Below are 25,691 nucleotides of genomic sequence, written 5' to 3' on the forward strand. Positions count from 1 at the left end.
TTCCCTGTCTTGGCTTTGCTTGTACCTCTCCAGCAGGTCAAATCACCCCAAGTGGGCATGGGATTAAATTAACTTAGATCTGTGTGTTTTGAACCTGAGTTTATTAAAGCTGAGAAGGCAGAAGGGAATGGGGCACCCCCAACAGCTGGAGCACTCTGTGTTGCAGGCGAGCAGCCTCCAGTACGAGATGCTGCTGCTGACAGACTCCATCTCCAAGGAGGACAGCTGCTGGGAGCTCCGGCTGCGCTGCGGTGAGTGCAGACACCCGGCCCAAGGACCAGCAAGTGCAGCAGCATTTCCACCTCTACACCCATTTCAAGTGCTGTCTGGAGCTGTGGAGGTGTGTCCTGTCTGCAGCTCTCACAGGATAATGAACACCCCTGTCTGCTTTCAGCTCTCAGCCTCTTCCTGATGGCAGTGAACATCAAGACTCCGGTGGTTGTTGAAAACATCACCCTCATGTGCCTGCGCATCCTCCAGAAGCTCATCAAGCCACCTGCTCCAACCAGCAAGAAAAACAAGGTACTGCCCTAGAGGCTGAGCAAAACATTGAGAATTTGCTGATTGAAGTCTGGCACGCTGATCTCAGTGAGGAACTAGTTTGTGAGGAAGCCAGGACTTGCTTTACCTGGTCACTGTTCCTAGGAAAGCCCAAGCCCTGTGACTCTGGTCTTTGCACACTGCACATTTCAGATGACTACTTTCTGTTTTTCACTGGGTTTTGGTCACTTTGACCACAACTGTTGAGGGTTTTCCCCTCAGATCTGAGGCATGGGGAAAGAGCTACTTCAAAGCCACAGCTTGGTTATTTTGGGCAGGCTTTGGGCTTTCAGCAGCTTTGTAGAATCAAGTTCCTAAATTTGAAAGAATCGAGTACTTCTGACTCAGATTTTTAAATACAGAGCTATGGTTCTCATTAAAATATATTGATTGACTGCTGTGGTTTTTCATTTAGGATTAGATTTGCAGGAGAGAAGGTATTTTTATTCTTTGATATGCTGTCTGATAATCACACATGGATGTCAGAGATGGGTTTACTGATATTTCAGTAGAAACTGCAACATCTCTCTTAGTTCACCATTAACAGACACTGTATTATCCTGCTGCTGTCCAAGAGCTGCATTTGCCTCTTCACGGCCCAGTCCCAGTGATTCACCTCAGGAGTTGATCTCCGGGGGCAGACTGCGGCTTTCTGAAGAATCACAGAGCTTTTTTATTTGTTAGGATGTGCCTATGGATGCTCTCACCACTGTGAAGCCTTACAGCAATGAAATCCATGCACAGGCTCAGCTGTGGCTCAAGAGGGACCCGAAGGCATCGTACGAAGCTTGGAAGAAGTGCCTCCCTGCCAGAGGTAACCCCTGTGCCTGTGACCTGCTGCAGTTCTGTGCAGGAACATGTGTGTCCCCAGATTTAATAAGGAATGTGCTTCTCTGGAGTTGTGTTGGCTTCTGTTCCTTGACATCTGATACCATCCTCACATTTAGTCCTTAGAGTTGTAGCACTGACTTTTCTGGGCTGTGTGCCTCAAACCCTAAACAGAAAATGCTCTGTGCCTGAAGAGAATCAGGGACTGTAGGAAATGAAACTTGTTGCTTATTTAAATTGATACCAGCCAGCTGGAAAGCTAATGGAATTACTTGAGAGAGGCTCTGGGATTTGCATGAGGCTTGGAATTGAGCATGGCTCCACACAGGAGTGAAAATGGCAGCAGGAGGAGATGGGAAGCACTCAGTTCCCAGCTGGAGTTTGGCGAGTTCCAGTAGGAAGACAAAAATACTCTGGCAGTTTGCAGTTCATGACTGCTGACAGTTCTCTTGGGCTCTGCTCAATATTGCAGGTGCAGATGCCAACGGGAAAACTCCCAGCAAAGCTGAGCTTCACCAGCTCTACTTGTCAGAAAAATACGTCTGGAAGTGGAAGCAGTTCATGAGTCGGCGTGGGAAGAGAACTTGTCCTCTGGATCTGAAGCTGGGACACAACAATTGGCTGCGACAGGTAAAGGTGGGGAGAGCCCCGGGGCAGGGTTCAGTCACAGTGTGGGTGGTTTGCTGCAGTTCTCTGCGGGGTGTTTGGGGAGCCTGCCACTCACTGCCTCTAATTACAAGTCAGGTTTGCAGCTGTGCTCCCTTAGAAATCCTGCATCAAATGTTTATCTGGGAGTCTGTGGGCTCTTAAACTCTGAACCTTTAATTACCACGGATCTCCTGCCTGGCTAATGAGCTGCACTTCTGAGGGTCCTGGAGCAAATCTTTGCTTCCTGTGTGTGTGGACTAGCAGGTCACCCACAGCATGCACTGTTTAAGCACTTTGGTGCTGAGCAGAGCAGGAATTGTCACAGTGTTGGGAGAGCAAGAAAACACTGCCACCAGGTCACCCAACAGCCCCCATGTTGTGCCTTCTTGTGAGCTGTCACAAGTTCATCTGTGCCCATGGGTCTGACCTGGCTTTTCCTGCCCCTGCCCCAGGTGCTGTTCACTCCTGCCACCCAGGCTGCCAGGCAGGCTGCCTGCACCATCGTGGAGGCCCTGGCCACCATCCCCAGCAGGAAGCAGCAGGTCCTTGATCTCCTCACCAGGTATTCCTGTGCTGCCACACCTGGCAGCTCCACGAGTGTTTGTCCTCAATTCCCATCAGAATCTCTCCCTTCTTGCAGCTTTTCTCACTCCTCTCCCTTGTATACCTGCAGTTCAGGGGTCTTTTTGAGCTGGATTTTAAATTTAATTAGCTAGGAGGGTATAGATTTTGGGAGAGCTGGGTTTGCTGCCTGGCAATGAGCTCTTGCAGTTTGTTTTTCCAGAAGTAAGGATCAGCTGTTCAGCTGTGTGCCCAACATTTCCCCTGCCTCTTCAATGGCAGAATAATAGGGTGAACTCTCTTCCAACTGCTGTGACATAATTTATCTCAGCTCATGCTGATAGCACAGTCAGCTCCTTTTTGAGACAAATAACTAATTTAGCCAGCAAGTATTGAATATCAGTGATGGTGTTAGCAAGAGCAACAGGGAGGATGGATTTCTGGAGGCTTTTTCTTCCTTTCCACAGTGTCCTTAAGCTGGAATGCCTTTTGTTGCTGTGAAGGGGTTGTCAGCTTGTGTTCCTCTTTCACAGCTACCTGGATGAGCTGAGCATTGCTGGCGAATGTGCTGCTGAGTACCTGGCCCTGTATCAGAAACTCATCAAACCTGCCCACTGGAAGGTCTACCTGGCAGCCAGAGGGGTTCTGCCCTACATTGGCAGCCTCATCACTAAGGTATGGATTTGTGTGCAGGAAATGACCTGTTAGCTTGGCTATTTTTCCCCTTTGAAATTCCATCCCTTTGGTCAGTGCCCTGTTGCTGACCCAGCCGAGGTTCTCAAGTTCACGCTTCAGTGCTGTTAACTTTGAACAGAGGGGGCCACGGGGGGTTTCAGCTCCAGCTGGAGAATCCCTCAGCACTTTAATCAACTGCTCTGGGATTGTAAATATTGCTGCGCTGCCTTGGCACCAGGTGGAAGCTGGAAGCTGTTGTGCAGCTCCCAGGCTGGACTCTGAGAGCCCTTAGGGACAGGGAAGGATCAGGTGTGCTGCCATTGCTGGAGAAATGGGAATTACAGCCTTTGGAGAAGCAGCACTCTGGGTTTGTAGTGTTCAGAATGGTGTGAGTTTTCCCTGGGGGTCCCTGCTGCACTCCAAAGAGGCAGGTGACACTCTCCATATCTGTGGTGGCTCTGAGTGCTCCTGGAGAGCACTAGAGCCAAGCAGTGGTTGGCAGGAAGGTGCAGGGAGAAAACAAGAGGGATTTGTGGCAGTTTTCCTCTCCTTTTCCCCTTCCCTCCTTGCTGTTGCAGTTGTGCTTTCTGTGTGCCTGGCTTTGAGTTCTTTGCACCCTGTGTTAGACACCCCAGTGGTTATTGGCATTGCAGGGGCTTGGCCTAACAGGCTGTTAATTATTTTCAGGAAATAGCTCGTTTGCTGGCCTTGGAGGAAGCAACACTCAGCACGGATTTGCAGCAGGGATATGCCCTGAAGAGTCTCACAGGTATTCAGTGGGCCTGCAGCAGGGTTAGAGCTGGGTGATCATTGTTCTCTAACAGCCTGTGGCAGAGTTTCAGAGAGATCTCACTCAGTTGTGTTGCTATTGTCAGCACTGGATTTTTGCCATTGATTTAGCACTTAATCACTAAATGGATTTTTCCATATTTTTTTGTGGTCAGAAAGAGTTTTTAGCTGAACTGTGGTAACATACCAGGCAAGCTTCATCATTTCACTTTATTACATAGTACAGCCCCTGGCAGCACTGTAAACACTGCTGCTTTATTCCTGCCTGTTGTTCCTACCTCCCTATTCTATGGGAGCTTTTCTTTTATCTTCTAGGGTGTATACCCTTTTCAAAAATTTGTTGGAAATGGAAATACCTCATCAACTAGATCATTGTTTTTTGTATCCTCTTTCACATTCTTCAGCCATTAGTGGGTGAATCCATAAAGCCTGGCTTCTTGCAAGAAGCAGCATGTTGATCAGTGTGTCATAGGAAAGAATCCTTGTGTTTGCTGATTCTTTACTTTATTGTAGGAGTGACCGGTTTGGTGATGTCACTGATAAGTCATTTCACATCATCAGAGGTCTTAGAAGTATTACAAGAGGAGCAATCATCTGCTTTTGGAATAGCTTGTGACAGAAAAATGCCAAAGAGCGCAGAATTTTGTATCAAGCACACAGGCCCTTTCCTCATTCCAAAACTATTTTTCATATGTTACAATTTACAAGCCAGGCCAAAGCTTTTGCCTCCAACCACTCAGTTCACAGGAGTCAGCTTTAAACCCCAGACTGATGGGAGCTGGAACAAGCCATTTTTATGATACTGTGCCCTATTGCTGCTATGAAATTTAGAAATCAAATTCTCTCCCACCTGCCTGGATTTCTGTGGCTTTCTAGGTCTTCTCTCTTCCTTCGTGGAGGTGGAGTCCATCAAAAGGCACTTCAAGAGCCGGCTGGTGGGCACAGTGCTCAATGGCTACCTGTGCCTCAGGAAACTGGTGGTGCAGAGGACAAAGCTGATTGATGAGACCCAGGACATGCTGCTGGAGATGCTGGAGGACATGACAACAGGTGAAACCCCCTCTGTTCCATAAATCCAGCCTTGGGATCAACCAAGATGGAAAAGCAGAACAGCCACACAAAGAACTTCTCTAAATGACTGCTGTAATCAGGGGGGTTTATGGCTTCCAGTATTTTCTGTTGGCACAGAGCAGTTGAATAGCATTCCTAGTCACCTCTTATTTTCCAGGAATCTCAGCCTCCTCATTTTTATGGGGCTATTTTACTGCAGCCCAGCCATGCAGAGGCTTTCCTAGTAACCCTACCAAATAAATACCTTCCATCTTTCACAGAGTGGATTCACAAAAGAAGAGAGCACCAAATTGTGGGACTGGCTTCAGAAGGATTTACTGCCTGTGCTGGGCTAAAGTGGAATCTATAAAATTGACTGCAGTGTCCATTTTAAAGCTTCCTTTCCTTGGCAGGCACAGAGTCAGAGACCAAGGCATTCATGGCCGTGTGCATAGAGACTGCCAAGCGTTACAGCCTCGATGACTACAGGACCCCAGTGTTCATCTTCGAGAGGCTCTGCAGCATCATCTACCCTGTGAGTGGGGCAGGGTCACACTGCCTCAACAGAGCCCTGCAATGCTTTGGGAAGGGACTTAAAGATTGTCCAGTCCCACCTTCTGCCATGGCAGCAACACCTTCCATGATCCCAGGATGCTCTGAGCCCTGGCCACCCTGGCCTTGGACACTTCCAGGGATTTAGGGGCAGCCACAGCTTCTCTGGGCACCCCACCCTCTCCCACCCTCAGAGGGAAGAATTTAATCCCAATATCTGACTTGAATTTCCCCTATTTCAGTTTGAACCCATTCCCCCTTGTCCTTCCACTCCAGCTCCTGATGAAAAGTCCCTCTCTGGCTTTCCTGTAGCACCCTGGAAGGTGTTGTGGGTTCTCCACACAACCTTCTCCTCTCCAGGCTGAACATCCCCAACTCTCCCAGCCTGTCTCCATAGGGGAGGTGCTCCAGCCCCCTGAGCAAGTCTGTGGCCTCCTCTGCACTTGCTCCAACAGTTCATTTCCCTTTTTGTTGAGGGTCATGAGAACTGTGTGCAGTGTTCCAGTGGGGTCTCATGTAGAGGAAGAGCATCACCACCAGCCACCTCTAGCAACCCTTGATCTGGTTCCTTTTTCCCAGGAGCAGCAGTGTCTGCAGTCATGATTCACCATTAGGTGGTGTAGATCTGTATCCCAGTGTATCCCATGTGAGGGGGTTCAGGTTTCCTGAGGAATTTGGTTACTCAGTGATCCTGGCCATCCTCTGAGTGTGGCATGCAGAGCAGATGCACCAGTGAGGAAAGAACTGAAGGTTTAGGAACATTCTCCCATAAAAATGCAGGAATGGGAAAAACTTATTCACTCTGTCTCTGCTGCTGCTCTTTAGGAGGAGAATGAAGTCACCGAGTTCTTTGTCACTCTGGAGAAAGATCCCCAGCAGGAAGACTTCCTGCAGGGCAGGATGCCAGGGAATCCCTACAGCAGTAACGAGCCTGGCATCGGGCCTCTCATGAGGGACATCAAGAACAAGATCTGTCAGGACTGTGACCTGGTGGCTCTGCTGGAGGACGACAGCGGGATGGAGGTGAGAATTTCTTGAGGCAGGGATTTCTTGCACAGACCTGTGGGATGCTGGTTTTGGGCAGCTGGTGGTTGCTGGGGTGGTGATGTAACAACCTGAGCTTGTTCTTGACTTGTTCTTCTCTCCAGCTTTTGGTGAACAACAAGATCATCAGTCTGGATCTGCCTGTGGCTGAGGTCTACAAGAAGGTGTGGTGTCCCACAAACGAGGTGTGTGTTACCTTTGTACAAGTTAACAGCACAGAGCACTTGTCCTTCACATCAACAAAAAAAAGGGGAAAAATCAAAATCACACACGTCAGGATTTATTTCCTGGCATATAATTTCTTGGGTGTAACTGCTCAGCAACTTTTGGTGCTCTGTTAGGACAGATTGTGCATGGCCCTGCAACGTGAGTGATTGCAGAGCACTGCCCCAGGTGAGCTGTGTCCTGTGTCACACGTGACTCTTCCTGAGGAACAGCCTTCCCTGTGTTCCCCTGGGGAGAGCTGAACGTTTCACTGCCTTTCAGAGCACATTTCACACTCCATCTGCACACAAAAGTTTTGTGTGTGTGCACACAGGGACACCAGATTGCTCCATCAGTCTGTGCTTCGGGGGTGAACCCAAGATTTTTATGCACAGAGCATCCAATGATTCTCCATATTTTCACTTCTCCTCTCGTGTTTTTCATCAAGATCTCAAACACTTGGCAGATACATGCTTTTTTTGTTTTTCATGGTTTGTGTTGTGTGTTTTAAACATGAAGAAATGGACCCAGCTGTCTTAAGGGTCCAGTCCACCATGTCATACTAAGCTTGTTCCAGAGGTGGATGTGGTCCAGAACAAGCTCTTCCCTTCTTTCCTTGTGACCACTAAAATAAACTCCCACTGAGACCATCAGGCTCAAGCTTGCCCACTATAAATACATTTTTAGAGGCACTTGAGATCATAAAACAAGACTGATTTGCCCAGCTTTTCTTGGTCATTCCTCATTTCCTCCTGGCCTCAAATCACCTTTGAAACCTCATGAAGCCATTTGTTTCCTGAAGCCATTTGTGGGAAGAATTCAAACAAAGTGCCAGTTAGCAGTGAATGATGATAAAATGGGTCTCATTAAGCTTTATTTCATTAAGCTTTATTTCAAGAACAAAGCCTTCAGTACTGCAAAATCAAGCCCAAACCTTGTGACAGAGTGATATTTTTTTAGCAAGGTACCAACTTGGAAAGGGAGATGAGGTGCTGGTGTTAATCTGTGAGTTCTGCTTTGAATTCTGATCGAGTCACTGGTGGAAATGATCCCCATGCTGCCCCTGGAGGAGCTGTTCCCGTGGGATGCCAGGCTGGATGCAGCTCTCCCGGGAGGGAAGCAGCTCTGCTGGTGAAAGGCAGAGTTTGCTCAGCATTCCTGTGGATGAACAGCTTTCATCTGTCTTCCTTTGTGAGCACCTCCTGGAGCCGCAGCTCCGTTCCCTGGGAGCGACAGGCGCACAAGAAACGCAACCTCAGGCCCCTTTTTGTTTCCCTTGTCTCTCAGTGGCTTTTTTTGTTCATCTGCCGTTTTACCAGGGCCCCTGTGGTGTTAATTGCTGGTCGCCAGCGTGGCCTTTGAGCAGATCTTCCCCCCGGGGCTTTCCCTGTGCTTATGTATTTGCTGTGACATTAAGCACTGCTTATTCCACATTAGGCTTAGTGAGATCCCTGACAGGTTTTCTCTTGCAAGGTCTCCTGCTCCCAAATCTGGGATTTTTCTTTTCTGCTTTTTATTCAGACCTATGGATTAAAAATGGAAAGTTTTGTGATATGCTGTCAGTATTTCCAGCTGGAAATGCATCTGGAAAAATGTCCCTTTCTCAGGGTAAAAGCACAGCTTTTTGGCTGTATCAGTGATGTACTGTCTTACTGAAAGCTCATTAAGTTGCCTTTTACTCCTCTTCCATTTGCCATCACTGGAGATTTTATCTGTTTGAAAGCTTTCATCCAATTAGCCTGTCCTGCTTCATTTCCTGGGCTGTGCCTGTTCCCTGTATTTCCCAGGTATGCTGTGCCATACGCTCAGAGGGAGGTTGCCATGGAAAACAGGTGTTCCTCTGCAGATGAACTCATTTTCCTTGGCTGCATCTTTCACTGGTGCTAAAGGAAACCTGGAGGAGAGTGAAGGAGGAAGAGACTGTTGATTGCCAGTCTGTCAATTAATTGGCAGTGCCAGGAAAAGCTGGGCAGACCAAGGGATGTGTTCCTGATGTTTTTGCAGGTGGCTCTACTGTTGTCTTTAATTCATCTCAGAAGGGGAGAATGAGGGAGTGAAAGATTTCCCTGTGCTACCATCATCAGGTGAAACAGCATGAGGGAGAGCTGGGGCTGGAGTGTTTGTACACACTGAAACCAGAACCAGGCTTGTGAACAAGTGCCCAGAGACAGAATGAATAAAAAGCTCTGCTCTTGCAGGGGGAGCCCATGAGGATCATTTACCGCATGCGGGGGTTACTGGGAGATGCAACGGAGGAATTCATCGAGTCCCTCGACTCCACCACTGGTAATGCATTTGTCTGCTGAAAGCTGGGATTAGATTTGAAATCTGAGGTTTGCTGCAGAGCAATGACATTATTATCCTCACAGCAGTGAGCTTAAAAGTTGATTGACGTTGCTTTTGCTGCATTTACCTGCTTCACCTCGAGTGAAGGAGGATTTTAACAGCACTTTAAAGCTGTGCTTCAGATGTGAGCCCTTGCTTGGCACAGGGACCATTCTGCCCAGCCCTTCTTCATATCCCTGCTCTTAATTCTTTTTGAATTCTCAAAACAACTGAAGTGACTGGAATTGCTGGGAAATGTGTGCTGCTCAGCTCTCCGTTTCTGCTTCCACTGCTTGAGCATGTCCTGCTGTGGCTGCTCCTGTCCTCACTACCTGTGTCTGTCCTGCAGATGAGGAGGAGGATGAGGAAGAAGTGTATAAGATGGCAGGGGTGATGGCCCCATGTGGAGGCCTGGAGTGCATGCTCAACAGACTGACTGGCATCAAGGACTTCAAACAGGGCCGGCACCTCTTAACCGTGAGTGTCCCTTTGGCACCGGGGTCAGGAGTTATGGGGTGGAAAATTCTACAGGCGTCCACAGGTTTAGACAATCTTCCTTGAGCTGGAGCAGTCCTCTCCCTCTCCTCTTCTTTTTGGGTAACAATTCCTTACAAAATTTGAAACGTCTAGAACCTGAGGAGTTGGTAAGACTAAATTCTGTCTTGCTGGAGGAATTGTTTTCTGCCTTGGCCTTATCTGAAAACCAAAGCTGTGCTAAGATATATATATATGTAAAAATATGGAGTGTACAGTATCCCAGCAGTCTGGAGATCAGTTGTATTATTGCATTAAACTATTACTTTAGTTTCAGCAAATTCCCCTCCTCATTGTGAAGGTCCCACAGAGAATCCCTTTGCTGTATTTGCAGGTGCTGTTAAAACTCTTCAGTTATTGTGTGAAGGTGAAAATAAACCGGCAGCAGCTGGTCAAGCCAGAGATGAACACTTTGAATGTCATGCTGGGGACTCTCAACTTGGTAAGGACAGCCTCGACTTCCAGAAGTGTTTTTTCCATGGATTCCAATGAATTTCAGCTATTTCTGACTGCCCTGCTGCTTTGTGACAACTACTGGAGATGGGAAATATTGCTGTGCTGGCACTGCAAATTATCCTTCGGACATTCCTTATCTTTTATGGCTGGGAGTGTGGGGGGCAGTTAAACCAGGTGGTGTTCCAGGGTCTGCTCCCACCTCAGACCAGTGACTGCTGCTGTTCCCCTGAGTGCTCCCACCTCAGACCAGTGACTGCTGCTGTTCCCCTGAGTGCTCCCACCTCAGACCAGTGACTGCTGCTGTTCCCCTGAGTGCTCCCACCTCAGACCAGTGACTGCTGCTGTTCCCCTGAGCACTCCCATGTCTTGCAGGCTCTGGTGGCTGAGCAGGAGAGCAAGGACAGCGGGGGAGCAGCGGTGGCAGAGCAGGTGCTCAGCATCATGGAGATCATTCTGGATGAATCCAATGCGGAACCGCTGAGCGAGGACAAGGTGAGTGCCCACAGCTCCTTTCCCTGGGCTTCAAGGCTTGCACACCCCTGCTCACAGGGATGCTGGGCTCCAGGAGTTGGAGGGGAGTGCTGCTGGAGTCTGACCCTCATTGCACTTCTGGCAGGTCTTAGCAGGCCTTGGGGAAGGGCTCAAGGAGGGCCCTGAACCAAAAGCACCACGAGGCTGCATCAGGATGAGTTTTGCATGGTTGGGTGAGGGTTGTTAGGCACTGCTTGGATCCTTTCCTGCCTGCTTTGGGCCACAGGCCAGGGAGAGACAAGAAAAGACACAGCTTGGCCTTGTTTTTTGGAGTGTTTTTGTATGTGTTGAAAACATGATTGATTTTCCAGCTAATTGAGAATAAAACTGTATCTCAGCTAGACTGAGAACAAGAAGAGCTTCTCACTCATCTTTTGAAGCTGTGGGTAGACAGGAATCTGGTGTGCTTTGGGTTGAAGTTATTAGGCTTTTGGCTGGAAAATGCTTTTAACAGTACATGGAATAAGACAAGTGTCAGCTAGAGGGGTTGGTACAGCCATTCCACAAGACCTTTGGGAACGAGACTGAGTTTTAGAGTTTTATTTTTATCAGGGACTACCCCTTTACAACTGGAGTAGTCCACCAGCTCCCAGAGTGAGTTTTATCTTGTAGATTTATTCCTGAATATAAATCCTGCTGCTCTTCCTTCACAGGGCAACCTCCTCCTCACGGGGGACAAGGACCAGCTGGTGATGCTGCTGGACCAGATCAACAGCACCTTTGTGCGCTCCAACCTGAGCGTGCTGCAGGGGCTGCTGCGCATCATCCCCTACCTGTCCTTCGGGGAGGTGGAGAAGATGCAGATCCTGGTGGATCGCTTCAAGCCCTACTGTAACTTTGATAAGTACGTTGGCACAGCTCAGCTAAAAGCACCTGAACCCGGTTCTACTGACACGTCTCTGCCTTCATTTCCTCATTGATTCTACTCCAGTGTAATGCCAGGCTTCAGCTTCATGTCCTCTTTCACTTCTAAGCCATTTTTGAAAGAAATGTGTGACCTCTAGCTTGAGAAATAGGTCTTCAGAGAGTATTTTGGTGTGACAGAGGCCTGAGTAGCTTTTCTGAGTCTCTGAGCTGGGGCAGGTACATCATTCAGTGATAATGTCAGTGAAAATGACAGGCAGAGTTACTATTTCTTCTCTTTGTTCAGGTATGATGAGGAGCACAGTGGAGATGATAAAGTTTTCCTGGACTGCTTCTGTAAAATAGCAGCAGGAATAAAGAACAACAGCAACGGCCATCAGCTGAAAGATCTCATCCTGCAGAAGGGGATTACACAGAATGCCCTGGATTATATGAAAAAGCACATTCCAAGTGCAAAGAAGTAAGAGTCACTATGTAATGTGTGTGACTGTTCTGGACATCCTCCTCATCCCATCACCACAGTCTCCCAAGAAATCCATGAACAAGTGCCCATTCAGGAGCATTCAGAGCTGTGATGCAGAGGTCTGGTGAGGCAGTGCACGTATAGGGTTGAGCTAAAAACCCTGAAATCTTCCCATTTGATACCCATCCAAGCTGATTCCTTGGATATCTCAATCCTTGTGTTTCCTGCCTGTTCCCTCCTGTTGCACAGCAACAGAGTTTTTGCTGTTGGTAGCCAACTCATGAACACAAATCCCCAGGCTCAGAGTTGGCACTGTGGCTGTGCACAGCATGGAAGTGGGAGTGTGACTGTCCTTTCATTAATGAGCTGAGGAGGGACATGGGGGAGGGAGTGTTCCTGCAGCCTGGAGCCATGCTGCTGTCTGGGACAGTCCCCTCAGCTGCTGGCTTTTGTCTTCCATGCAGTTTGGATGCAGACATATGGAAGAGGTTCTTATCTCGACCTGCACTTCCTTTTATCCTGCGCCTGCTCCGAGGCCTCGCGACGCAGCACCCTGCAACACAGGTGAGGCCAGGGGCACGTGCCTGCATTGTCACTCTGCTCTGGGGCTGCAGCTGAGGAGTAATTCCTCCAAGAGTTGGTTCTACACTGATTTTTGTTGGGTTTTGTTTTGCCATCCTCACCATAGTTGGAATAGTTTTGCTCACAACTTCTCTCTGCTGGAAGGTGTTGGTTCTAGTCTAAAGGGAATTCTCTTTGGGGGATAAAGCAGAGAGAAAATCCAGTTCTCCTGAGCTTAGCTGTTTTAAGAATGTGAAAACTTGTTGGGAATCTCAAAGTAGTGTTCAGGTATTCCCTGGGCAAGTTCTGCTTTCTCAGAGCCTCCTCTGAGTTTTGTGTGTCACATGACAAGATCAGGAACATGACTTCGTGTCCTTGTCTTGATGCCTTCAGCCTCTGCTGGGCAGCTTCAGGCATCATCTGGAAAAGTCAGAGATTCTAACTTGAATATTTCCTCCTGCTGTGTGGTGTGAGATTGACACGCCAGTGTGAAGAGAAGGTAATTATTGATAAGCTCCTCAGGATGTGATTGTTGGTGTCTGAAGGCACCAGTACAATGTCTTATCACAAAATAAATGTTTCATCCAACATCCCCATCTGAGCTGATAATGACCACTAGAGAGGCAAACTGCCCCAGACTTACACACAGTTTTTAGGGCCCAGGAGCATTAGAAAAGGAAGGAACACTTGTTGCAGCTCAGTGCTCCTGCCCAGCTGTCCCCGTGGGATTCGAGGGGACAGTCACTGTCCCGAGTTCCCTTTTCCTGAGCAGTGCTGTGTTCCCATCCCCACCAGGTGCTAATAGGAACAGACTCCATCACCAACCTGCACAAACTGGAGCAGGTGTCGAGTGACGAAGGGATTGGGACGTTGGCAGAGAACCTCCTGGAGGCTCTGAGGGAGCACCCCGAGGTGAACAAGAAGATTGACGCCGCGCGGAAGGAGACACGCGCCGAGAAGAAGAGGATGGCCATGGCCATGAGGCAGAAGGCCCTGGGCACCCTGGGCATGACGGTAATGGCTGGGTGCTCTGCTCGTTCAGGGGCTTTTCTTCCTGCCTTGCTCAAACTGCCTCAGCAGGAAGTGTGTGAAGTGATTTATTGATGGATATTGCAGAGCTGCAGCCCCGGTTTGCCTGGTGCTGCCGGGGGGGGAACACAGCTGCTGGGAGATGGGATGGGCATTCCAGTGCCAGTGGTGGGCATGGTGTGGTTTGTCATTCTTTTTAACCTGCTTGAGCTTTTGTCTCTTCCAGACAAATGAGAAGGGCCAGGTGGTGACCAAGACTGCGCTGCTCAAACAGATGGAGGAGCTGATAGAGGAGCCAGGACTGACCTGCTGCATCTGCCGGGAGGGATACAAGTTCCAGGTAATGGGAGCTAAGTTCCAGGTAGTGGGAGCTAAAAGTTCAGGTCATGGGAGCTAACAAGTTCCAGGTCATGGGAGCTAAAAGTTCCAGGTCATGGGAACTAAAAGTTCCGCATAGTGGGAGCTAAGAGCTCCAGGTAGTGGGAGCTAAGAGTTCCAGGTAATGGTGATGGGAAATTGAAGTTCCAGGTCAAGGGAGACCCATTTTCAGAGCCCTCTCAGCTCCTAAGGGGACTTGCCAGTATCTGGTTGCACAAGTGCTGGCACTGGAAGATCAGGAAGTCTCAGGGTTGGTTCTTAAGATCAGTAATTCCGGAGGTGGCTGAGAAGTGTGTTTTCAGTGAAAGCTGGAAAAACACAGGATCAGTTTAAAGTTTGAGGTCGGGACTAGGAGAGGTTCAATTCAGTGTGGTGTGCAAAGAGCAGGAGGTGTGCCCTGTTGCAGAGCTGAGTGCTTGCTAAGGCAGCTGTGTGTCCTTGCAGCCCACCAAGGTGCTGGGGATTTACACCTTCACCAAGCGCGTGGCGCTCGAGGAGTTTGAGAACAAGCCCCGCAAGCAGCAGGGCTACAGCACAGTGTCCCACTTCAACATCGTGCACTACGACTGCCACCTGGCAGCTGTCAGGTACGTGCTGCCCGCAGCCCCACAGCCCCACAGCCCGGGGCTGGAGGCCTTTCCAGCTGGTTTGGGATCACCGTGGAACTCAGGCTGGGTGGGCTGCGTTGTTGATCACTTTGCAGGGCTTCTCCATCAGGGTCTGCTTTAACACTGCTCAGGCCTGGACTCTGCCAAGTCCAGCACTGAGAGAAGCTGTGGAGTTGTCATTTTTTCCTTAGACAAAAGCTTGCATCCTCCTGACTTGCTTGGTGTGCTGTCTCTCTCCTTGCAGACTTGCTCGGGGCCGCGAGGAGTGGGAGAGCGCAGCCCTGCAAAATGCCAACACTAAGTGCAATGGGCTCCTGCCAGTGTGGGGGCCCCACGTGCCAGAGTCTGCTTTTGCCACGTGCTTGGCACGGTGAGTACAGACAGGTTCTTCCCTAGCTGGTTGCATCTGGGTGAGTCAGATCCTTGCCACACACTCCCCTGAAATCTTGGGATCAGAGGTGGTGCATCTGAATCTTGGTAAAACGGAGCCATTTCAGGTTCTACCATCAATAGTGAATCTCCAAAAAAAGTACAGGTGTCTGTTTGCTTTGTGGCTTCATGTAAATAATTTCAGAGCCTCCTTAGCCCCCAGTCACTGCTGAAGATGCAGTGTTGATTCATTTGTGGCCCAGTGAGCCCCTACTGTACAAAAGAAACTTCTGACGCCAGTGGATTCCCTGGTGTAGATTTCCAGACTTCTCTTGGATGGTATTGAGGTACTTGAGCACCTGTCTGGAGCAGATGGATATGCTGATGTCAGGATTCTGGTTTACCTTCTGCTGGGTTTATAATGTCACATTAGAAATTTTGAGCCTGACAGGGGGTAGGTGTAGATCAGATATTGGGAAGAAAGTCTTCCCTGTGAAGGGGTGTGCAATAGCACAAGATGCTCGGAGAAGTTATGGATGCCCCATCCCTTGAGGTGTCCAAGGCCAGGCTGGGTGGGGCTTGGAGCAGCCTGGGATAGTGGAAGCTGTCCCTGCCCATGGCAGGGATTGGGACTGGATAATCTTTAATGTCCCTCCCAACCCAAACCATTCTGAGATTCTGTGGAATCAAGAGTGGTAACATCCTGGAACCATTTCAGCCAGGGAGCTGTATCCCAGGTCCTGGGCATGGGAAAACAGTATTGATGGGTGGACAGATATCTGCAGATGGAATTGGATTTGCCAGAGTGAGCTCAAAGCCTCCCTTTGGGGAGGTTAATCCAAGGTAGCAGGGGCTGCCTTTGTGTAGCCTGTTCCTTTTTAAAGCTTTTCTGTGCCATCCTTGCTGGGCTCCTGGGCTGTGCTGTGGCAGGAGGAGCTCTGTGAAAGCTGCCTGTATTTTGCAGACACAACACGTACCTCCAGGAGTGCACGGGGCAGAGGGAGCCCACGTACCAGCTCAACGTGCACGACATCAAGCTGCTGTTCCTGCGCTTCGCCATGGAGCAGTCGTTCAGCATCGACACCGGGGGCGGCGGCCGCGAGAGCAACATCCACCTCATCCCCTACATCATCCACACCGTGCTCTACGTGCTCAACACGTCAGTGCCACCCCCTCCCTGCCCTCCCACAGCTCTGGGCTTTGCTTTCTGCACGGGCCAGCAGAGATGGGAAATCACACAAAGTTTTGGGAGGGTTGAACATCCTAAGTAGGTTGTTAAGGATTTGCATTGTTGGGCGTGAAGCCTGGGCATGCCGGATAACAGGGAACCTATTGAGTAAAAGCAATTGGGAATTAGCTTCTCTTTCCATTCTAGATGTAATTATTACCTCTGGGGTGAGCAACAGGGTTATTACATTAAAGAAACTCTGCCAGCTTAATTTTCTCCTGAGCAGGCAGAAGAGACACTGCGATGAAATAATTGTTAGTTGAAAACTTAACCCTGATATCATTTTATTCAGTGTTCAAATAACACAGGTTTGTTTCCAGATTTGACATCCTGGAGGAAGGTTCAGGTCCATCAGATTTTCCTGGTATTTTTAATTTTTATGGGGGTGTTACCATTATTATTTTTTACTAATAAACAGCAGTGCTTTGGCACTGCACTGAGGCTACGTGGCCACATCCATAGGCACCCAAATGCTTTGGAATACATGAGCTGGTCTGATCCTGCAAAAATGGGATGCCCATGTATATCCTCTATTTGAGGAGTTAGCTGTTAGTAAGTAATACTAATTAGATGAGGGTATAAATATTAAAATACACACCAAGGTCACTCCAAATGCAGTCAGTGAAATCCCTCTCACTTTCCTGCCTGGAACTAATCAAGGTTTTGGCTGTAATACAATTTGTCTTTTGTTTTTAATATCTATCTCCAGATCCCTGTGCTATTGTTTTCCCAGTCCTTTGGGAGACAAATAAATGGAACTGTTTGTTTCATCTTGTTAGGCTGCTCTTGGCACCACCGAGCCCAGAACCCGCTGGGCAGATGTGGAAAGAGGCCTTCTGTACTTCCCAGACAGAAGTTTTAATATTAAATGGAGAAAATAAAGAGCTACTACTTGGCTCCCAGCTGCATCTTTTAGCAGATGAAAAGGTCACACAACCCTGACAGCTTCATCTGCTGGGATGCTGCTTGGTGCCTGACAGGGAGAGTTTACCTCAGTTCAGAATCACAGATCTGACCTGGCTGGCAGCCTCTCCCTGGTGCAGTAGAGCCACAGATGTGGCAAAGTGTGATGCAACTTCCCAAAGTCTCCTGTGACACGTGCTTTCCACTATCAGTTCTGGGGTGTCAGGACTCCTGGGACACTGGAGCTCTGGGGAAAAGGAGGAAAATGATAAAATATTTATATAAGCTTGCAGAAAAGTGCAGTGTCTTTTGGGTTTGAATTTGGCCTATCTTCCCAGGGGTTGATTTTACAGTAGAGGAATTGTATAAATGGATCCAGGTGTGGCTGCAGGAGCTGCAGTGGCTGTGTGGTGTCCCATGGGAGTTGGCACTACTCCAGTGCCTGGCCTGGCTGGCCTGGTTTCATCTTTTTCTCAAAAAAAGGGAAAAATACCTCTACAGTGGTGTTATCTTCCACTGGGACAACGGCAGCTGCCTGGCAAACCTCTAGTGCCACCCAAAACTCCAAGGAAAATGTGTTTAGTTCACTGGGAGCTGGTCTTCAACCAGGGGAAGAATTTGGGAAAAGCTGGTGGTGCCCACTGGGGGCAAATCCTCAGCCAGGGGTGAGTTTGGGGGAAGCTGGTGGTGCCCACTGGGGGCAAATCCTCAACCAGGGGTGAATTTGGGAAAAGCTGGTGGTGCTCACTGGGGGCAAATCCTCAGCCAGGGGTGAGTTTGGGAAAAGCTGGTGGTGCTCACTGGGGGCAAATCCTCAGCCAGGGGTGAGTTTGGGGGAAGCTGGTGGTGCTCACTGGTTGCCTATCCTCAGCCAGGGGTGAGTTTGGGGGAAGCTGGTGGTGCTCACTGGTTGCCTATCCTCAGCCAGGGGTGAGTTTGGGGGAAGCTGGTGGTGCTCACTGGTTGCCTGTGCAGGGTGCAGGGGCAGCACCCCAGAGCTCCCGGGGAGCAGGGGCTGAGCCCTCTGGAGCCGGAGCAGCCTCTGAGGCGTTCCTTGTCTTGCAGAACCCGGGCGACCTCGCGGGAGGAGAAGAACCTGCAGAGCTTCCTGGAGCAGCCCCGGGAGAAGTGGGTGGAGAGCGCCTTCGAGGTGGATGGGCCCCACTACTACACCGTGCTGGCCCTGCACATCTGTCCCCCGGAGAGGTGGCGCGCCATCCGCGGGGACATCCTGCGGCGCCTCCTCGTCACCTCCCACGCCCGCGTGGTGTCCCCGGGAGGGGCCAGCAGGTCAGTCCCCTCCCCTGGCTGGGCACACGGGCACAGAGCCCCAGGGGTCACTGGCACAGGCACAGAGCCACCCGTGTCACTGTCACAGAGCCACCTGTGTCACTGTCACAGAGCCACCCGTGTCACTGTCACAGAGCCACCCGTGTCACTGTCACAGAGCCATCCGTGTCACTGTCACAGAGCCACCTGTGTCACTGTCACAGAGCCACCCGTGTCACTGTCACAGAGCCACCCGTGTCACTGTCACACCTGCTCGTGTCACTGTCACAGAGCCACTTGCAGCTGATGGGGGGCATGTGTAGTTTACACCAGGTGTTAACCCCTCTGAGTAACCTTTGCACTCAGTGTTGTGGAGTTGCAGAATCCCAGCCTGGGTTGGGTTGGGTTGGGAGGGACCCTGAAGCCCCCCCCCAGTGCCACCCCCTGTCATGGCAGGGACACCCCCCAGAGCCCAGGGACACCCCCCAGAGCCCAGGGACACCCTGCACAGCCTAGGGACACCCCCCAGAGCCCAGGGACACCTCCCAGAGCCCAGGGACACCTCCCAGAGCCCAGGTTGCTCCAAGCCCTGCGTGGCTGCAGCTGCCCCCCAGGGCTGCTATGAGCAGGAGCATTTCATTCTAGATGTTCCCTGGAGTGGATCAATGAGCTGATCCATGGAAACGATGCTTTTCCTTCTTCCTCCCCCACCTCAGCACTCAGCCAAGAGCTGTCTCTGAGCTGTGCCTCACTCCCTGTTTGCCTCCTTAAAGAAGCTCGTTCTGGGCCCTTTTGATCAGTGCTCCAGCCTCCCTCAAATAGAAAAATAGAAATAGAAGTCAAATGCCATTGCTTTTTAAAAATAAAAAAATCAATAGCAGCTGTCAGGCACTTGAAGCACAAGAATAAGTGGCTGTGCCTGCCTGACAAAGGCACAATATTTCCAAAGAGGGAAAGGGAATTCCAGTTTCTGAAAGGATGATTTGAAATAGCTGTCATAATTAGGAATCAATTCATTATTATTCTAAGTCGCCTTAAAGGACATTTTTATGCTGATGACATTAATTAGGTGTTTGATAAAGTCGTTACATTGTAGTTGCACGAACCCAGCGTGAACCAGTGCTCTTGGAAAAGGCAGAGAGCCCTGAAAGGGGCTCCTGCACTGATCTCTGTGCTGCTTCCAGGCTCCCCTGGCTCCCGTTCCCCATTTCCTGCAGCCTGACTGGATCCTGGGGGTCTGACAGGTCCAGAGGCCTGGGGGCTCAGGGGGTGCAGCTCTTCCCATGGGCTGGCAGAGCTAAGCCCAGGCTGGGCTTGCTGCTTTTTAAACCCTCCCTAGGTGTTCTGTTCCTTCCCCGAGCACAGCTGTAATAAAAGCACATTGGATCAGGCAGAGCCAGGAACTTCCAGCTAAAGCATCATCCAATCTCTGGAATTTCAGGGGAACACACTCAGAAATAGTGCTCGGGAATTATGTCAAGGTTTATTCAAGGGCTTTCTTTAATCTCTGCAGACTAAGAGAGCACAAAGCCTCCCTCTGATAAAGCCTCTCAGAAATAGCAATATGGCAATTCTGATTTCCAAGCTCTGTGCTTATTTATTCTTGTGGAAAATCAGGAAGAGGGCGATGGATGGTGAAAGGCTCTGCAGATAAGTGCCAATATCTTGAATTTGTAGGCTGAGGCAGAGAGGAAGCCACTGGCTGTGACACCAGGGTAATGTCTGCATGCAAAGCATTAAAATTAGCATTCCATGCTCAGGGTGTTGTCTGGGAGCAGCTCCATTCCCAGAACACTGGGGTGAAGGCTGGGGACACTCAAGGACTTACTGCTACCTGTGCATCTCAGAAAGGGACAGGAACCACTGCAGGAACCCCCAGTGCATCTTAAAAAGGGACAGGAACCACTGCAGGAACCCCCAGTGCATCTCAAAAAGGGACAGAAACCACTGCAGGAACCCCCAGTGCTTCTCCAAAAAGCTGAGGATCTGCTCGTTGTTTGGAAGCTCCTGTAAATCCTGGGAAGAGGCAGGAGTGCTCTGCATTCCCTCTTCCCAAGGCAGCAAACCCCACACATTCCCTGTCCTGTGGGGAGGTGCCCATCCAGCTCCTCAGCTGGGCCAGTCAGGGTCACACAGATTTGGGGAGAACTGAGCCAAAAAGGGCTTCTGGCTCTGCCAGGCGTGATGGTACCACAGGTACCAGGAGGGAGATGCTCAGCACCTCCCTTGTTTTGGAAACACTTCCTATTTAAACCCAAAGATGAAATTCCCAGAATGGATCGCAGTTCTGGGTTTTTATAAATATAATTTACAGATCCCAAAGAACTGAATCGAGTGTTCATTGTTACTGAACCACAAATTCTGGCTAAAAAAAAAACCCTGTAGATGTTTTTCAGCGTAGCTTTCATCTGGAATTTGGGAGGAAAAGACCATTTTAATTGTTTTCCCTTTGCTCTTCACTGTGACCTCTGTAAAACACTCCAGAGGGAAGCAAGGCTTCCCCAGTGTCTGTGGCTTTCTGCTGGCAGTGCCTGTCCAGCTGCAGGAGTGAACCCCAGCAGCTGCTCCAGAAGGTAACTACCAGCCCTAACCCACAAGGGCCTTTTAGTTTTCAATTAAAGGAGCAGACTGCAATTAGATCAAACCCATTCACATGAAAGGAAGAGTCTGTCTTGCAGTATTTGGGAGGCCAGAATTAGCCTGGCTCTAAGTTGCTCTTCATCCCGTGGAAATTTAGTCACCTTTACTAATTGGTTTTCCTTTAAATAATTAAGCTGAGCTGCCTGAGCAGGCTGCCACCTACTAAGATGTCTGTTTTAAGGGCACACACACACAAATGGAGCCTTTTAATAAGAGCAGCAAAATGTTCATTTTTCCCCCAGAGAACCCCGGTATGGGGCAGGTTGCAGCTAGGAACCTCTGTTGTGTTGCTGACTCACAGCAGCAGCTGAGCTGGTCCTGGGTGCATAAAAAATGTGGGGTTTTTTTGTTTTTCCAAAGCTCTGGAGTGTTGAGCAGGAAGCAGCACGTGATGGGGCAGATGTACCTGAGGAGCACAGGCACAAAAATTCCAAACCCATGAGAGCTGCTGGCAGGAGGTTCTGCCTTGCCAGAACCTGTTTGTGATTAATCCTGCAGACTTTGGGAGCTGCTGTCCCAGCACAGCTCTGCACCTTTTAGGGCATTCCTACTGCTCCAAACCCAGGTGCTGGATTTCCAGAAGTCCTTTTCTGGCAGGAGAATAACCAAGGATATATTAAATGGAAATTCCTCCATTTCTTCAAGGATTTCCCTCAGAGTCTTACAGAAATGGTTTTATGAGTTAGAAGCACAAAGCTGTTCTGTCATGATACCCCTGGGTTTGGTCATCCTTCAGGAATCTGCTGTTCTCCAGCAGTGAACACACAAACAAGGGCTGGACATTGTTTTTTCCCACTCTGCTGTTGGTTTCCTGTGTAGTCTGAGCCCTCCAGTTCCCTGTGTGCTCGTTTCCTTCCTGTGGAAGAAGGTTTTACTGCAGGCCTGCCCTGGTCACTGAGCACAGCTGGAGCAGAGGGGCTGCCCAGCCTCAGGAATTGCTGCCCAGACAATCTCAGGTGCCCAGTGTTCCCTGGCCAGGAACACCCAGCAAGGCTCACTCAGAGCCATCCCTGCATGTCACTGGGGGCTCTGGCTGTTCCAGCTTCCATGCTGTCCATCAGCTGGGTTATCAGAGCCTGATTAGAGAGTGATTAACTGCAGAGTGATTTCCTTCTGGCAGACTGGCAGACAAGGCAGTGAAGGAATACGCCACGTACCGCTCGGGGCTGCTCTTCTGGGCACTCGTGGATCTCATTTACAACATGTTCAAGGTAAGAGGAGCACTGCAGGTCCTCTGCAGCACTGCCAGGTCAGCTCCACTTCAGCCTTCTTACCCGGGCAATTCCATGAGTTTGAAGTAGAAATCAAAACTTGAAAGCCCTTTTTCCAAGGTCCTCGGAAACGAAACTTCAAAGAATCCCAGGATGGTTTGGGTGGGAAGGGACCTTAAAGCTTATCCCATTCCACCCCTGCCATGGGCAGGGACACCTTGCACTGTCCCAGGCTGCTCCAAGCCCCAGTGTCCAGCCTGGCCTTGGACACTGCCAGGGATCCAGGGACAGCCACAGCTTCCCTGGGCACCTGTGCCAGGGCTGCCCACCCTCACAGGGAAGGATTTTTTCTTTTTTTTTTTTTTTTTCTGCACCTTGTAAAAGCAGAAAGGCCACAAGAAGCTGCCTGTGCTCATTGTACCCCTTGCAGTTCAGCAGCTGAAGAATTGAGAGATTTCTCCAGTTGGCAGAACTCCTGTATTGTATATTTGCTTATTTTTCCTGGTCATTGTTCATGGAAGGAAGGAGATTCCAGGCTGTGCCAGGGAAATGGTTGGGGTGAGGAAGGAGCCAGGAACAGAAAGAAACCTGCAGCTTCCACAGAGGGTTCAGTGCTCAGGGTGAGAAAATGCCTGGGACCTTGTTTCATTCTGTAAAACAAGATCATGAAGTTGCAGTCGGGGAATTTCTTTCTCTGTTGGTTGTTTGCAAGAGGCAGGGATGGAAATCCAGGAGCAATGGGAGAAGGCACCAGGGTTTGCAGTAACTTTTTTTTTTTTTTGAATCATTATTTTTGGCCTGATTTGGTGTGTCTGTCCCCTGCCAGAAGGTGCCTACCAGTAACACAGAGGGAGGCTGGTCCTTCTCTCTGGCTGAGTTCATCCGACACAACGACATGCCAATCCACGAGGCTGCAGACAAGGCCCTGAAAACCTTCCAGGAGGAATTCATGCCAGTGGAAACGTTTTCTGAGTTTTTGGATGTGGCTGGTGAGTGTTTGCTTGCCCTTTTATAGGCTGCCTTGTGCAGCTCGTGACTGGAGCCAGCAGCATTCCTGACACTGCTGCAGCTCACAGGGAGGGGACAGGGAAAGGAGGGATCAGCACTGTCCAGCCACAGCCTGGGCTGTCCCCAAACTGCTGGGACACACACCTGAGCAGCCCCAGGCAGGAAAACTTCCCCCCTGCTCTGTTAAACATCTGTAGCACAGCTGGAAGGTGGTTTGTGGGGTCTGTGGTGGAAGCTGGAGAGCAGATGTGACCAGGCAGCAGCTGGGTGCAGCCAGAGTTGCTCCCCAAGGATTTTGGTACCTCCAGGAGTCAGGAGATGCTGAAAACCTGCAGGGAGACTGGAGCTGCTCTTTCTTCTCTCAAAATCGGTGCCCCAGGCCAGTCTCTCACTGCCCAACACAGGGAGCAGAGCTGCGTCCCTGGAGCTGCCCAGGAGCAGTTCCATATGGATTTTGTGTTTCACAAAATTCCCATTTCAGTCCCTCCTACACGTGCACCCAGCAGGGTTTGCCCTGCTCGTGTCCAGCCCTAAAATAACCCTGCAGCTGTCAGTAGCTCACACATGGCCCAGCACAGATCCCTCCTGGGGCAGGACAAACAGGGGCTGATTCTTCTCTCTTGCCTTCTTCTGTTCAAAGGACTCTTGTCAGAAATCAATGATCCCGACAGCTTCCTCAAGGATCTCCTGAACTCCATCCCCTGAGCCGCCAGCACGGAGAAGCTTTGGGCAGAGCCTCCATTGCTTGCCTTCCACCCCTCTGTGTCCCTCCTCGTGCAGTCTTTCCCTTTCCCAAGGAGTGCTGCAGTTTTTTGTTGGAATATTTTTTGGTTTGTTTTCTTCTTTTTTTTTTTTTTTTTTTTTTTATTTTCTACAATTTTTCTTCATGGAGTGATTTGGAATTTAGATTTGTTTTATCTTGTGTTTCAGCGCTTCTATCTGTAAAGCCTTGTGCATTCAAGCTGTTTGAAAGAACTTGTACAGAGAGGAATCCAAACCAGTAAATCTTAATGCTTTAGTGTGCACCTCTTTGAAGTTAAATAAACCGAACAAATGGGTAAGCTGGGCTGGACTAGTGCTTGAACCAGGCAGGAGCCTGAATGCCAAGGTGTTCCTCACATTTCCCTGCAGAGCTGCTGCTCTGTCCAGCCCTGGGCCTGCTCAAGGAGCCCCAGGGAGCAGGAGGCTCCCAGAGGGAGCAGCCAGGCACTCCCTGCTGCACTGGCAGGGTCTGTGTGTGGGGCTGGAGCCTCAGGGACCCTGCAAGGACAACATCCCTTCCCTTCCCTTCCCTTCCCTTCCCTTCCCTTCCCTTCCCTTCCCTTCCCTTCCCTTCCCTTCCCTTCCCTTCCCTTCCCTTCCCTTCCCTTCCCTTCCCTTCCCTTCCCTTCCCTTCCCTTCCCTTCCCTTCCCTCCCCTCCCCTCCCCTCCCCTCCCCTCCCCTCCCCACAGCAGCAGTTCTGTGTCCCCTCCATGGAGTTCCAGAGCTCTGTCCTGGCTCCCTCCCAGGCTGAATCCAAAGCTCACTGTGCCTCTGATGGATGGCTCCTCTCTGGGGGCTGCTCCCATCCCTGTCCCCTCTCTGGGAACCCTTCAGCTCTGGCCAGGGCAGCCCCAGGGCCCTGCACAGCCCCCCCAGGGCCCTGCACAGCCCCCCTGCCCCCTGCATGCCCTGCTCTGAGCCCAGCACTGCTCCCCACCTGTGCATGCTGGTAACTCACCTGGCACAGTTCTGCTGACACCTGGTGAGGCTGGAATCTAATAAAGCTTTCCCTGCCTTCCTCGTCTCTGTTTGAACTTGAATTTCCTAGCACAGTCCCGTCCCAGAAATAATAATAATAATAATTTTAGAGGCTGAATAACTCCCCAGCCCCTTTGGTGCCTGTTGTTAGTGCTGGGATTGGCAATTAGCAGAGGGCTGAAGGTGCAGTGTTTTTGTTCTCACCTCCGCGGGGCTGATGTCACTCCTGGCAGCTGGAGCTGCTGCTGAGGAGGGAACTGGGCAGGAATTGCCCCGGGGAGGTTTGGCTGCTGTCCCACAAGGGGCTGTGGCTGTGTCGGTGGCTCTGTCTGGCCCTGTGAAGTGCAGGAGGGGCTGCTGTGGAGCTGCTCTTTGGAGCAGCAATCCTGCACCTCCGCTGCCCTGGAACCACATCAGAGACAGACACAGCTCCGTGGGAGCCCTGCAGGGTCAGGGCTGCCAGTGCCCTCCCCAGACTGCAGCTGGGCTGCTCAGGGAGTCACTGGGGGCAGCCTGGGCAGTGCCAAACCCCTGCCAGAGCAGCTCCCCGGAGCCTGGGCTGTGTGCCTGTGCTGCTGGAGGCTCTCAGCACGGCCGGGAGCGAGGCCCCACCGTGTTCTGCCTTTGCCCTTTGTATAACAGCGAGGGGGGAAGGTTTGGGAGCTGGCAGGAGCACCAGGCT

At 50.4% G+C, this 25,691-nt stretch overlaps 1 protein-coding gene across 1 annotated transcript in view; it reads left to right on the top strand.

The window, feature by feature from the left end:
• The window catches only part of UBR4 (ubiquitin protein ligase E3 component n-recognin 4), an 83,044-nt gene extending 58,715 nt beyond the window's left edge, over positions 1-24,329 (top strand). The window contains exons 80-106 of the mRNA XM_053997513.1: positions 167-251; positions 395-522; positions 1,225-1,354; positions 1,841-1,998; positions 2,469-2,578; positions 3,111-3,252; positions 3,940-4,021; positions 4,918-5,091; positions 5,505-5,626; positions 6,469-6,666; positions 6,792-6,872; positions 9,090-9,177; positions 9,566-9,693; positions 10,085-10,192; positions 10,579-10,698; positions 11,391-11,581; positions 11,888-12,061; positions 12,529-12,628; positions 13,421-13,639; positions 13,881-13,994; positions 14,477-14,619; positions 14,885-15,010; positions 15,974-16,168; positions 18,206-18,430; positions 22,170-22,260; positions 23,087-23,249; positions 23,909-24,329. Coding sequence (XP_053853488.1) covers positions 167-251; positions 395-522; positions 1,225-1,354; positions 1,841-1,998; positions 2,469-2,578; positions 3,111-3,252; positions 3,940-4,021; positions 4,918-5,091; positions 5,505-5,626; positions 6,469-6,666; positions 6,792-6,872; positions 9,090-9,177; positions 9,566-9,693; positions 10,085-10,192; positions 10,579-10,698; positions 11,391-11,581; positions 11,888-12,061; positions 12,529-12,628; positions 13,421-13,639; positions 13,881-13,994; positions 14,477-14,619; positions 14,885-15,010; positions 15,974-16,168; positions 18,206-18,430; positions 22,170-22,260; positions 23,087-23,249; positions 23,909-23,973 — 3,660 coding nt within the window. The 3' untranslated portion in view covers positions 23,974-24,329. The remainder of the gene's footprint in view (positions 1-166; positions 252-394; positions 523-1,224; positions 1,355-1,840; positions 1,999-2,468; positions 2,579-3,110; positions 3,253-3,939; positions 4,022-4,917; positions 5,092-5,504; positions 5,627-6,468; positions 6,667-6,791; positions 6,873-9,089; positions 9,178-9,565; positions 9,694-10,084; positions 10,193-10,578; positions 10,699-11,390; positions 11,582-11,887; positions 12,062-12,528; positions 12,629-13,420; positions 13,640-13,880; positions 13,995-14,476; positions 14,620-14,884; positions 15,011-15,973; positions 16,169-18,205; positions 18,431-22,169; positions 22,261-23,086; positions 23,250-23,908) is intronic.
• Positions 24,330-25,691: the final 1,362 nt, after the last annotated feature.

This window comes from Vidua macroura, chromosome 23, assembly GCF_024509145.1.
Source record: "Vidua macroura isolate BioBank_ID:100142 chromosome 23, ASM2450914v1, whole genome shotgun sequence".
NCBI lineage: Eukaryota > Metazoa > Chordata > Aves > Passeriformes > Viduidae > Vidua > Vidua macroura.